General features: G+C 48.4%; 1 protein-coding gene and 1 long non-coding RNA gene across 3 annotated transcripts; both read right to left on the bottom strand.

Moving 5' to 3' along the window:
• Positions 1 to 7,530: 7,530 nt before the first annotated feature.
• LOC104582680 lies at positions 7,531 to 9,651 on the bottom strand. 2 transcript variants are annotated; one of them, XR_730572.3, is made up of 3 exons: positions 9,097 to 9,651; positions 7,928 to 9,017; positions 7,531 to 7,844 (listed from the first exon to the last, which is right to left on the bottom strand). It is a non-coding gene; the product is annotated as an uncharacterized LOC104582680 (long non-coding RNA). The 2 variants fall into 2 exon arrangements; XR_002964112.1 differs by having other exon boundaries at positions 7,928 to 9,648.
• A 2,438-nt stretch (positions 9,652 to 12,089) lies between these two features.
• On the bottom strand, positions 12,090 to 13,338 carry LOC100839203. The gene has a single exon (XM_003568502.4). The coding sequence runs from the start codon at positions 12,906 to 12,908 to the stop codon at positions 12,264 to 12,266; it is 645 nt and encodes a 214-aa protein (XP_003568550.1). The 5' UTR covers positions 12,909 to 13,338; the 3' UTR covers positions 12,090 to 12,263.
• Positions 13,339 to 13,539: the final 201 nt, after the last annotated feature.

The raw sequence follows: 13,539 nt of genomic DNA, 5'->3' as shown, positions 1-13,539 counted from the left end.
CATCTCCAGAATGGCCCGGATTTTTTCCGGGTTGGCCTCGATTCCCCGTTGGGAGACGAGGAAACCCAAGAGCTTTCCTCCTAGGACTCCGAATGCGCACTTCTCGGGATTGAGCATTACGTCGTATTTGCGGAGGTTGTTGAAGGTTTCCTGTAGGTCTTTGGGATGGGTACTCGCCGCTTGACTTTTGATGACGGCGTCATCAACATAGACTTCGGCGTTTCTCCCCAATTTCTCCTTGAGGATAAGGCTGACGAGACGTTGGAAAGTTGCACCGGCGTTCCTCAACTCAAAAGGCATTCTGTGATAGCAGAAGGTGCCAACGGGAGTGATGAAGCTGGTCTTCTCCTTGTCTTCCTTCGCCATGTGGACTTGGTGATACCCTGAATAGGCGTCCAAGAAGCTTAACCTCTCGCATCCTGCCGTGGAGTCGACTAGCTGGTCGATTCGCGAGAGAGGGTAGTCGTCCTTGGGGCATGCCTTGTTCAGGTCGGTAAAGTCGACACACATTCGCCATTTGCCGTTGGCTTTCTTCACCAAGACCGGATTGGCCAACCACTCGGGGTGCCAAACTTCTCGAATGAGTCCGGCCTCGGAGAGCTTTGCAATTTCTTGCTTGATGACCTCGCTTCACTCCGTGGAGAGTTTCCGGAGTTTCTGCTTCATGGGCACCTTGTCAGGCCTTACGGTAAGTCTATGCTCCATGACATCACGCGAGACTCCTCTCATGTCGAAGGGGGACCAAGCGAAGAGGTCGGAGTTCTCCCGAAGCAGGTCGATGAGCTTCTTCTCGAGTTCAATCGAGAGGTCGGCTCCGATCTTCACGATGCGCGTGGCGTCGTTGTCGGAGACGCGTATCTCCTTAAGCTCTCCCTCGGGAAGAGGCTTAGGGATGTGGATACTTCTGGAAGCTTCCCCCTTCTCGGCGCACTTGGTCTCGTGGCGATATAGCGTCTTTCTATCGGAAGATTGTTCACCACGGACCGTGATCACGCCTTTTGGGCCCGGGATCTTCATGCATAGGAAGTTGTGGTGGACAGCAGCGCAAAGGCGGTTCAGGGTCGTCCTGCCAAGGATGGCGTTGAAGGAGGCCTCCATGTCCACAACATCGAAGCGCACGAGCTCGGTTTGATGATTAGTGGCATCTCCGAAGATCGTGAGGAGCTCAATTTAGCCGAGCGGCTGGATAGACTTGCCTGGGACGAAACCGGTTAGGGGGTAAAGCGACGATTGCAAGGAACCGTTCTTGTATCCTCCTTGCGGCTCCATCAGCTTCTTTAGCGTGCTCAGGTACAAGATGTCGGCGGAGCTTCCGCCGTCCACGAATATTTTCTTGAGCTTGCAATTCGAGACGATGGCCATCACGAAGAGGGCGTCGTCGTGTGGGAAGCGTATCCCCCTAGCGTCTTCTTCGGTGAAGGACATGGGTACCCTCGCCCACTTGGGTGGTGGTGTCAGACTGAAGGTTCCGACGATGTTGAGTTCGCGTGCATACTCCTTGCGCTGTCTCTTTGACCCTCGGCCTGTGGCGGAGCCCCCGAGTAGCACCCCGACATAGTGAGCGGGTTCTTGAAACGAGAAGTTCTCTTCCTTGGGCGCAGGGTCGGCAAGGATGACGTTGGCGGGCCGCGGGGCCTCAGGCGCCTTCTCGTCCTTGCGTTGGGCCTGCATTCGTGCTTGGAACTCTTCACGGGCCGCGATGAGGGTATTGCACTCTTCGGTGCTATGGCTCGCCGAGTTGTGGATGAGGCATCTTCCGGCGCTTCCCTCAGCGGGGCGAGGAGGCTTCTTGGGCTGCCAAGTCTTTTGGGATGAGTTTTGCCCTTCAACGGCAAAGATCTTTCGAGCTTGGTCACCGGGCGCCTTCTTCCCCCACCTCCTCTTCCTCTTGGAGGGTGGTGCGGACGCCTGGGGCTGATCTGACGAGGGAGTTCCTTCGGGCGCGCGGCGCGGCGCGTCCTTCTTGGCGATGTCTCCATCTTCGCCCCGAGCGTATTCTTGCAAGACTCAGTAGAGCTCTTCGGTCGTTTTTGGAGTATTGCGACTTAGTGCACGATTCACTTCCCCTTGGAGAAGGCCTGCATGCGTCGATCATGGTCGTCGACGGTGGGTTGGCGATTTGGCTTCGGACCTTCGCAAAACGATGGAAGAAGCTTCGGAGGGACTCTCCCGGCCTTTATTTCACGGCGTAAAGCTCGTGAGCTTGCACGGGTTTCTTGAAATTTCCCTGGAAGTTGGCGATGAAGACCTCCTGGAGGCGCTCCCACGAATGCACGGAATTCTTCCGCACGTTATAAAACCAAGTTTGCGCCATCCCTGTGAGCGCGAGCGGAAAAAGGTTGCACATCTCGGTGGGGCCTCCACCTGCCGCTCGTATGGCGGTGGAGTAGACGTCCAGGAATTGAAGAGGGTTGGATTCTCCGTCGTATGGCCGTATCGTCGGCGGCTTGAACCTTGGCGGGAAAGCTGCGTCTTGGATTTCCCGCGTGAGCAGGTTACAAGATGGTCGGCCCTCCCGGTTTTTCCGGCGACGCGATCCTCCTTCGTCGGGGTTGCTTTCGTCGCTAGAGGGGTCACTCGAAGAGGGATCTCGGCGTCTTCTTGGGGGTTCGGAGCGTCGACAAAGATTTCTTTCACCGCCGGCGAGGGCTTCGGACTCCGCTACCTGCTCGTTTCTGTGTACGCTGGGATCTCGATCTCCGCGGGGCGCGCCTTGAGGCGGAGCTTGGTTGCCACCTTGTTCGGCCCCGGCGGGGGGAACAAGGGGCGCTTGCTGAGTGCTCGCAAAGTGAGGATGGTTCGGAGCGTGTGCGACTTGGAGAGTGCCATGGGCGGAAGCCCCCAATACGGATGGTACCAAGGAGCTCCATTAGCGATTGCGGCAAGCGCTAATGGAGGTAGTCCTGGGTTGGAGGGATCGTAAGCCGGGGCTCCTTGGTTTTCCGACGCGGATCCTCCTAAGGCCACATTGTTTCCTCTTGTAGGTTCCGAGGGCAAGGTGACCACCGGTCGCAGGGGAGGTGGCGCGAAGCCCATCGAACGAGGCATACCAAGTTCCGTGTCCCTTGCGGGGGCGGTAAGCACAGGTAGCTCACCGATCCTTGCCACCACGTCAGTGAGGGTCGAAGGACCGCCCACGATGGTTTCGAGTGCTTCGGTTCCTTCGGGGACGGCCGAGAGCGGGGGTGCGGCCACGACCTTCGTCGTGGCGCCCATGCTTGCGGCGGCGTCCAGATTGGTGAGAATTTCTCCTTCCTCGGGAGCCCCCAAGGTGCTTGCTTTCTTTGTTTGTAACCGTGTAGATTTCGCGGCAAGTTGGACACCCGATGAAGTAGGCTTCGTCAATGCCATCAAATCTTCAATTCCGGCGAGGGTTCCCCACGGTCGGCGCCACTGTTCTTGTTCTAGAAAACAACAGGAGTACGGGGTGCCGATGCTCGATGGCACAAATGCGAGAATAGTATGTAGGGGGTGTACGCCGGCCTTATAGCGAAGGTCGCCGTACACTTGGACAAGCTGACACGTCGATATTTTTTGAATAGGTTCGGTCGACCCTGCGGGCACGACTTAGTCCTATGTTAGGAGAGGCTTCGAGGGGGTCGTTAGCCAAGCGCTTGGGTCGAACTCGTCTTCCCAAGTCGCCTATAACGAGAGATCTCTAGGGGCCGCCTCGGACCTGGGCCGAACTCGTCTTCCCAGGTAGCGAGGTTGGGATACTCTCAAGACTCTAACCCGATCCCTTTACTTCGAGTCGAGGTCGTACTATACGGCCCGGAACCTCGAAACTAGGCTTCTCAAGTCGCGTCCCCGAGGTCAAGTCGAGACTAGGCTCGACCCAAGCACTCGAGAGCGGGCTCCTTGAGTTGCTCTAGCCCTCTCCCCTTTGGTCTTATTCCAATGGAGAGTGTATGATACATGCCCCCATGAGGGATATTTATAGCCTAGGGGTTCATGACAAAAGACCATGGCTATCCTTGAGGGAGACGGAAAGTGAGGGTAAGGTGGTAAATTTGCTCTTAGAGCTTTCTTTGCCCTGACTCTAACTTCTTTGACCATGCCTTGGAGGGCTTGACCCTTTGACTCCTTTGACCGGCGCTTAGTTGGCATGGCTATGCCTTGTTGGCGATTTGACGGGTCTTCGGGATTCGTTGACTTGGTCGTCGCCACGTAGGATCGCGGCCCGGCCCATGTAAGGATTTTATTATATTACAACAAGTAGTTTATAGAAGTTGTAATGTGCACCATGTGCATTGCACTGCATCATGCTGAAATTTGAAAATGAGAGAAATTTAAAACCTCAGAAGAACTGCCTAAATTTCTGTATCCTTCATGATTTGTGAAACTTTATCAAAATTTCTCATAGGTGAGATAGGGGTCCATTTAAAGCTTCATGGAATTCTAGGGGCAGAACTCAAACTAAAAACCTTTAACCTTTAAAGAGCATAATTGAGAGATTCAAGGTCCATTAAATTGAGAAACTTAATCTTAATCAATTCTCTTAAAAAAAATTTCTTTTAGCATTCTGCTATTATAAGGAATATATTAGGAAAAATCTCATAGTTTTGAGAATTGAAAATCAGATACTTGTAGTCCAAAGTAAAACTTAAATGAGAATGAAGTTTGTATTTTTTTTTATGGAAAATATAATCTAAATATGTTTCAAAAAATATTTAGACCTGGAATAATAAAGTGGATACTCATAAAAATTATAAAAACTTTGAGCGTTCAAACATTTTTAGAAGTGTTTGAACTCAAACAAAACTGAAAATAAAAAGAAAAAAGATAACAAGAGGAAGCCCTTACCTTGTTGGGCCAAAACCAGCCCAAGTAGACCAGCTCCAGCCTGCAGCCTAGCAGCGCCCTGACTTGGCCAAAAAAATTTAAATAATAAGAATTTTTTAATTATTTTTAAAAATAATACACATTTTAGAAAAATATCAAAAATAATACGGCCTCAGGCTGGACCAAACCGATTAGGCCCAGTCGGCCTTGCCGAAGCCGATAAGGCCCTGTCGGCCTGGGCCAGGCCGACTGGAGGCCGGATTCCTAGCCCAGAAGCTCTCGGCCTGGCCCAAGCCGACAGGGTGGGTCACGGGCCCTTTTTCCTTTTTTTTTCTTCCCTTCTCTCCTTCTTTCACGGTCGGAGCAAATCCCCAATCCCCTTTCCCATGGCAGACACCCATCCCTCCCTCCTGCTCCACGCCCGAGGGTTCGCCCATGCCGGAGACCTCCTTGGTTCCTCTCCGCCGTCGCTCACACGCGCCATCGCCGAGACCTCCTAAACCATGTGGCCTCCCTCTTTCCCCGTCGCTGCTCGCCTGGAGCTTCTGGTCGCCGATGGTCAGTCGACACATGTAGTGCGGGGCACGGAGGAGCCGCCCATGCCGATGGGCCGCAGCATCCGGGGTACCGGCCATCCGGTCCTCCGTCCGCATGGTTCCCCCTCTATGAGTTTGAGATGCAGGCACGTACCTAATCCTCCCGATTCCTTCCAAATTTAGTATTGAGAAGCTACCAAATGATGTGTTCGTATTTGAGATGCAGGCACGTACACTCACATGCTCATGGTTTCATCAATGCTTGATTCCTTCTTGTCACCTGTCTACTTGATTTCTTGTTTATTTCTCCTTATGTCTTCTTGCTGGAGGTATTTAGGTAATCTTGGGCAGAGGAAACTTGGCAGCCATTTTGACGTTCGTAGTCAGATTTGTCAAATTTGCAGAGAGGATATGGGCACTCAAGTGTAGCACCATGGATAGCATAAGGAGCTCACTCAGCCAACTTAAGAATTGGTGGAAGAGGCATGCACCTTATCGGCTTAGTCCAAGCTGATAAGTACTAATCGGCTTGGTATCGGTTTGGGCCAGGTCGACTAGTGCTGAAAAATTCTCAAACTGCATATTATTTTTAATATTAATGAAAAAAAATTAGCCCCGACTTGTTCTAAAATAAAAGGAAAAGGCAGCGCTCTGACTGAAATATTTCTTACTCAAAATCAGTAAAAGCTACGGAGTAGTATAATCTATTTGGAAGAAAACTCGCACAAAATCAGTCGGCGATTAAACGTAACCGATGGGCAAAATCAAGGTACACGTTAGTACCAACGAATCCAGCGCCCGACGCAAGCCAAATTCCCTCCACCAAAATGACGAGTGACGAACTATGGCAGCGAAGTGTTTCACACATCTGTAAGCTGCTGGCGCGGAGTTTAATCAGCAGCCACAGATCGGTCCGCGCAGTCGCGCTTCAGGTTAGGTCGACGCAGCAGCCCAGTTAACTTTCTGGAAGCAAAGCAGAGTAGCTTTCGACGCACTTGACCAGACCAAGCCTCTCTCTCCTGCCGGCCGACCTTGCACTAGATATGTAGATCCATCCATCTCCCGGTCAAGTCGACTCCATTGTGCTCCACGCAATAGCGAGACGCGAAATGAAATCTCGGACGCAGGCACGCACGAACGCACGCGCGGGATCCTCCTTTCCGTAAAGGCGCGGCCGCGGATCTCGTGCGATCTTTATCTGGACGGGGCTGTGGCCTGTGTAGACTGTAGAGTTTTCGTGGTCGACGCGGAAGATTCCGTGCCCCTCGTAATAATTTTGTATGGAGTGGACGCTGTCAAATTAAGTTCAGGAGATGTAGGCCGGGTTGACTTCAGGAAGTGTAACTGTTCGTATGACGGGGTATTATTATGCGAGAACTTAAAAAACTGAAACAATCCGCTGTTCATGACTTCGCCCAAAGTCAAAAAAAAATCAAAGCTTGACCAAGTTTGTAAAAAATTATCAACATCTGGAATCTCAAATAAGTATATTATAAAAATATGTATCACGATGAAGTTGGTAAATCTATTTATAACATCGTCAAGATTTGAAAAGATTGACTTACGACAAAGTTAGAAGCACAATACTGCTTAATAATCATATACTGGTACAGTGCCCGTGCTTTGTCACGGCCTTTAAATTCTTTTCGTTTTTTAAGGGTGTGTTTTTGGTTGGTGGAGAGCGGTGGGTTGGCCAAACCTAATTTCAGGGGCGGGGCGAACCAATTTCGTGTTTGATTGTCAGTGTGGGGTGAATCAATTTTACGTTTGGTTGGCTGAGTCGGAGTGAATGGGTTGACCCGATTTTCACGTTTGGGTTTGTGAGTTCATTGATGTAAATTAACGACATGCAGTTATAGCTTTGCTGCACATTTCGTGGCGAGCGGCGTGTGGAGAGGCAGAGGACGCAACGCGACTGGGAGGAGATCATAGGCGGCGTGGTCAGGGGATAATTCAGCGGGCAGAGGTATGGCAAGCAGAATGCCCATGTTCTGACACGGCCCGCTGCGCTACGTTACGCCCCTAAACTTTAATGAATGGTTTTCTCTTAATTTAAACATTATACAATGATGTTTGGCTAAAAGATATGGCAAGTTGGTAACCAAGTTACACACCTCACTTAATTGGTTTTTCTCCGTGCGGTACTAAATGCTAGCCGAAATGCCTGTGCGTTGCAACTGAATAACAAAATAAAATGACACACTCGAAAACATACGCATCAAACAACTTTTTTCTCTTTAAATTGTACAACAAATATTCAAAGATGTGGTCTGGTCTAAAAAACATACACCACAAATTGAAGAACGTTTGATCGTCCGGTGGCTAAGATTATGTATCCAAGTGCCACTCATTTAAAATTTACCTATCAATTTAATTGCACGATTATAAATTTACAAAGAAAGGAATGTCTCTCATATTACAAGGACACTGCCTACAACCAGACTTGTACTTACTTTCTTGACTATGCTCCTTGATTGTTTCTGTAGCCTGTGATGATCTTTCTATCTATCCTAGCATATTGTCAGCCTGCTAATAATGTCAAATGTTAGCATAAGACACTGTAAAAAAGAAATAAGTCACTGAACATAGTAAAATCCATTGAAGTTTACCTCAAAAAAAAAATCCATTGAAGTAGCTTGCACACATCATCAGCAAATAGTTGAATATCACGCCTTAGACATTTTACTTGACGAAGTGAAAAGAACCTTTATAGCATCTGTCTTTCAACCAAAACACACTGAAAAAAATATTCTGATGTTCTGTGTCTTTCTGGGTGAGGATAGGGCACATATGTAACTTGTTCTTTGTGGTGAACTAATGACAGTATTCTTCATAGAATATGCATGGTTCTTCCTCTTGCTTCAGTTGTCTCCAGTTGATTTTTTTTCTGCTGAAATGAGCATATTCCTGAACACAGACAGCCTTTTGCATGATTCTGAATTGGAAATGGCTTGTGGAATCATGATTTATGAGTGGCATGTGATACTCTAGCAGTCTAGCCAAGGTTCATGTATATTTGTAAGTACTCCCTCCGTTCCTAAATTTTTGTGTGGTTTTAGTGCAACTGATTCTAAAAAATAATAAAGACCATGCTGACATATTTTTTACACATTGCTCGGTGATATGTATAGCTGTGCTCTACATAAACAATAAAGTTATATTTAAAAAAAATAATCTAGCAATGGAACAAAGAAGAGCATATCTACAACAGGGACAGGAAACAGTTTATGTTTTTTTTTAAGGTAAAGAAACAGGTATGCTAACACATGCTGTTGTCCATCTGCACTTCTGCAGGCTGAAAGTACTCCTTCTGAACATTCAGGTATGTTTTCTTAATGTTTCTTTCAGCTACTGACCAAACCACATCTGCTGTTCTTTTTTGTAGGTGCAGCGGCATGGAATATATACCTACGTTTTTTTTCTTTGGTGACTCACAGATAATCTTTTATTACCTATTTCTGTGCAATTGGTTTCTCCAAGAATTTACTTCTGATCTCCCCCTGATGGGTCGATCTCAGAGCAAGCTGATACCTGCCTAGGCAAAGAGCTGCCATTGAACTTGAAATAGTGCATCCCCATGTATTTTACCATTCTACATTTGCCTTGGATATCTCCAAGAGCCCTTCCTCTGAGCTGTAATGGAATAACCGAGCAATCACTTCAAAGAAGCAAAATATGCAATGTGAAGCCATGGAAAACCTGAAAGATGCAAAAGGCATTTGATCAAACACGTGAAGAGCGGCCATTGTCACCTCACACAAAATGGAGTAACACTAACAGGAGTTCGCTTAGTTCATGAGGATGGCAAGCTAAAATGCTCGCGGAGAGTCAACCCGGCTGAGAATTGGGGGGGGGGGGGGGGGGGGGGCCTCTTGCCGCCGCCGGGAGACGAAGAAAAAAAAAAAGAATCGTTGTTGATTAGAGGATCAAGATCGAGGGGGCGGTCAATTCAACTCTTGGGGCTGGAGCTCGCCGACTGGAGGGTGGCTGCTGCTGCTTCCGCGGTGGAGTGCGGCAGCGGAAGGTTCCGCCGCTGTGGTTGGGCGGCCGGTTCCGTGGTTGAGATCCAGTCGTCGTTCTCCTCCTCCGCCCCTGCCTTCCTCCACACCAGCAGAGCTCCTCCTCCTCCTCGTCTCCTCACCGAAATCACCGAGCTCCGCCGTCGGAGGGAGTTGCGCGTCGGCCGGAGCGGCGCTCACCGGAGGAGATAGGGGAGGGCCGCGGCGCCGCGCTGCGACGGGATGGGGAGGCCAGGTCGGTTATCTTTATTTGCTAAAGCAAGCGTGGGAAACGGGATGAGACTATGGGAGATCGCTGTTGGGGTGGGTCGGACGGACCGACCTACGTAGCAAACTGCCTAAGTGGTTACAATGTATTAAATCGGAATCGGCGGTGATGGATGGACGTCTTCGGTCGGTGTTGGTCGGTCAACTTCGTTAAAATTACAGTCAATATGTCATTGTCTCTTATTTCTTTCCCTCCCGCCTTATTCACGATTTCAGTAGCAGAAATTCTACGGTTTAATTTACCGAAAGTTATCGTACGGTCCAAATTTGTCACAACATAATACGAACAGTTCTAAAATAAATCAATCTCCTTAGCATGAAATCCAAAATTCTTCGTATCCATCTCAATGGAAATCAATCCGAACCTAAACAAAAAATCTCGGTATCAATCTCAGTATGGAAATCAATCCAATCGAAAAATCAATGTTCAGACTTCGCTTCCACCGGCTCGTGCTTGATACACTTTCCATTGTTCCGTAGCATCGCACGGGTTTTTTTCTAGTGGTAGTAATGTTTAAGTCAGAAGACCCAAGCATAGTCACCCCGAATTGTGGGTATCACGTGCTAATTGACGAAGATTTCTTTTAGAATAATCTGAGTATGTGTATCATATAATACTGAAGAAGAAATACCGTCGTGGGGTTATATGCCCATAGGATAGTTCAACGTGACTATTCTTTTACATTCCACGCAAAGTAAAAATCCCACCACCCTTAAAAGGACCCGCATGGCTCCAAGCGGAACCCTGTTTCCCAATGTGATGGATGATACTACTTACATGGTTCCTCGCCATCGAAGACGATGCCATTTCTGTGTTTGAAATGCACCAGCACACGAGAATGACACTGGTATCCAAATTGCGCCACTCTCTCTTGTTGTTAGCGACTAGGCCTGTCCACCAATCGGTCAGCACATCGTGTACCATCGGAAGCCACAAAGGTTTGCCCCAAAGGCCAAGAACAACTGCACAGACCTGTCTCGCCCACACGCAACTTTCCATCACACGTGGCAATGAGCAGGATGTGGCAGACACATGCCTGCTCAATCTATCAGCCGTCCAACAGGTTTCGCAGAACCAACTTACTACTGGTGTCCTTGATTCCCAAATCTCCTCGGCTCCCGACATCCGTTGGCTTCCCCTAAAGAAAGCGGCATATGCCGAGGGAAGCAAAATATTGGCCCGAGCTACTACCCTTCCAATTCCAAATCTTCTGACTCGGAGAGGGTCACCCCATTGATCAAGTTCGAGTCGAAATTACTTTAGGGCATTTTTATCCCTAATGCTTCCATATTTATAACTTAATAACTGCTAGTGTTTTCGTTACTTAGTCTATTGTTAGGATGAAATATTGAAACAATTAAGCAGAAAGGTCACCGTAAAAAGGTTACCTCATTAGTGGTGATCGTCAGTAATACACTGTTAGCCAGTTCCTCGGCGGCTTAATCTTGCTACCATTGTCTTCTAATTAAGTTTGGTCCATTTTCCCATCATGACAGAGCATGATATTATTCTACATGCTTATACTTCGTTTCAGCCTTTACGATTGAGTAGACCATGCAAGATATTTTATAGGATTAGGGAAAACCGAAGACCACTCGCTTTCGAGTTCTTCACAGGGCCACTTTGATTTAAGAAACGTCTTTTTCGTAATAACTATACATCAGCACTAAGCTTCCGTCGGTAATACAGAGTAATGTAGAGCAATGACGTAGGCTCACTTTGCCGTTCTTGATAGTTAGACTTGTTTTACCATCTACTTCCTCCGTATTTAGGAACGGAGAGAGTAGTATGGAAAAGTAGTTACAAAACTTGTTTTGATAGAATTCATTTGACCTTAGTCATAATGAAGGAAAATCGCGGAAAAACCATTAGAAACATACTAACCTTGGCACTAGAATAATGAATGTGAAATTTGAGTCCTCTAAGTTCACTTGTATGAGCCAGCTCGACCAACTAGAAATCAAGTTTATGGAACTATGATGCAACGTTTAGAACCGTGACCAAAATTTAACAAAATTAGTATTTTCTCCGTCCAACAAAAGATGTCTCAACTTTGACTAAATTTGAATGCATATACACACCAAGTAATGTCTAGATGCATCTAAATTTTGATAAAATTGAAACATATTTTGTTGGACGGAGGAAATACATTGATTTCAGTCAGTACGTGAATTATTTTACCGTGAAACATAGAGTAGATTTAAATTAATTAAAGGGTAACTAAAGTCGTCTTTTTTTTATACTCTCTCCGTCCAACAAAAGATGTCTAAATTTTTCAAAATTTGGATGTATTTAGATGTGACTTAGTGTATAGATACATTCAAATTTAGTCAAAGTTGAGACATTCTTTATTGGACTGAGGGAGTACTCCTTATCAAAATTCGACATTATTTGTTAAAATAATTTCAAATAGAATTCTAACCTTCGGTCATTTCGCGGAGGACCGGGATATCTCTGTTCCTAAGATTTTAAACCCAACAGGTATGCGGTCAATTCGTTCCTTCATTTCCATCAAGTGTATTATCCAGTTGAAAATTGAATTAAACTAGCGCTAAAAATCAGATTTCTCTACCCATCTCCTTATCTATACAAGTTGAATCTTCCTCCTCAGTATGAATATCGGAGTATCGAACACTAAAATGCGGCCGGCTGTTGATGCTATCTTGAAGCCCTTGCCAGCCCGACGAGCCTAACAGGGGACGGCATCCCTCTCCTCTTCCGCGCCTCCGATATCGTCTCGAGCCCCGGCGACCACGGCCGCTGCTGCCTCGTCCCCACCAGCTGCATGTAGTGCTTCCTCAGCTCCGGCGTGCTGCACAGCTGACCGGCCGCCGCGGCCGCGCTCTTGCCGCCGCAAGTGATCGCCTTCTCGATGAACTCCGGGAGGACCCTGATGAGCGCCATGCCGTCGTCGCCCGCGACGTACTCGAACGGGGACGGCCCGCCGCCGGCCAGGGACACCTTGGCCGGCACCGGCGACAGCGAGGCGAGGGAGGCCGCCGTGAGCGGCTGGCGGCAGGGGAAGCGGGCAGCGGGGAGCACGAAGTAGGTCCGGCCCGCCAGTAGCGGCTCGCCCGGGGGCAGGGCCGGGACCGGGAGGCCGATGAAGAAGGACTCGCCGCAGCAGACGAGGTGGCCGGGGGCCTCCGCCGTGACATCGCCGGCCGTGGTGGGCCTGGGCCGCCGCGGCCCAGAGGCGGCGGCGGGCCTCGTCGGCCCGCCCCAGAAGACCAGCCTCGCGTCGGCTTCCTCCTCGCCGTGCACGGCAGGGGAGCAAAGGCAAGGGGAGAGGCCGTTGCCCATGCCCGCGTTCTGGATTCTAGAAGCTTCTAGAGGTAAATTGAGGTGGGGAGCTGCAGAAGAGAAGGGAAGGAGTCGTGGAATACGAATGGTGTTTTACAGGATTTGAGAATTCGTGGTGTGGAGATGTATATATAGGGAGGAGTTGAATAAGTGGGGGTTGACATTGGAAAAGTCAAAGGTCCGGGGTTTCGACTTTCTGTGTTGTTTATTTTACTTTGAGGGTTGACCAGGTTGCTATTCAAATATCAAGACAGATGGCCACAACTAATTGAGTAGTGGGCAGTGTCAACGCCCAACTAACAAATGGATTAACGGAAGCTTCTAGTACTAGCTTTTTGTGACTGGTTCTTCTCATGGAAAGTGAAATTGAGAAATTTGCCTTTCTGGATGGACATCTAGACTAAGCTTCCCCTAAGCTTTTTTTAGGCGCACTCCGTAATACACTGCACCCTACAGAAGTAGAGATAGAAAAATTAGTACCTCTCCGTATCTTTCGTAAAGAAGAATATCTTAATGTCGTACTCCCTCATTCGATTTTACAAGTACTTCCTCACCGTTTAATGAATGGAGGGGGCAGTGCGTCTAGAGAATGGTATACCAATGAACTCTTCATAGACGGTGTAGCGCTGAC

This window comes from Brachypodium distachyon, chromosome 2 (assembly GCF_000005505.3).
Source record: "Brachypodium distachyon strain Bd21 chromosome 2, Brachypodium_distachyon_v3.0, whole genome shotgun sequence".
Classification (NCBI taxonomy): domain Eukaryota; kingdom Viridiplantae; phylum Streptophyta; class Magnoliopsida; order Poales; family Poaceae; genus Brachypodium; species Brachypodium distachyon.
The sequence above is the reverse complement of the archived record's forward strand: the minus strand, read 5'-3'. Positions and strand labels throughout refer to the sequence as shown.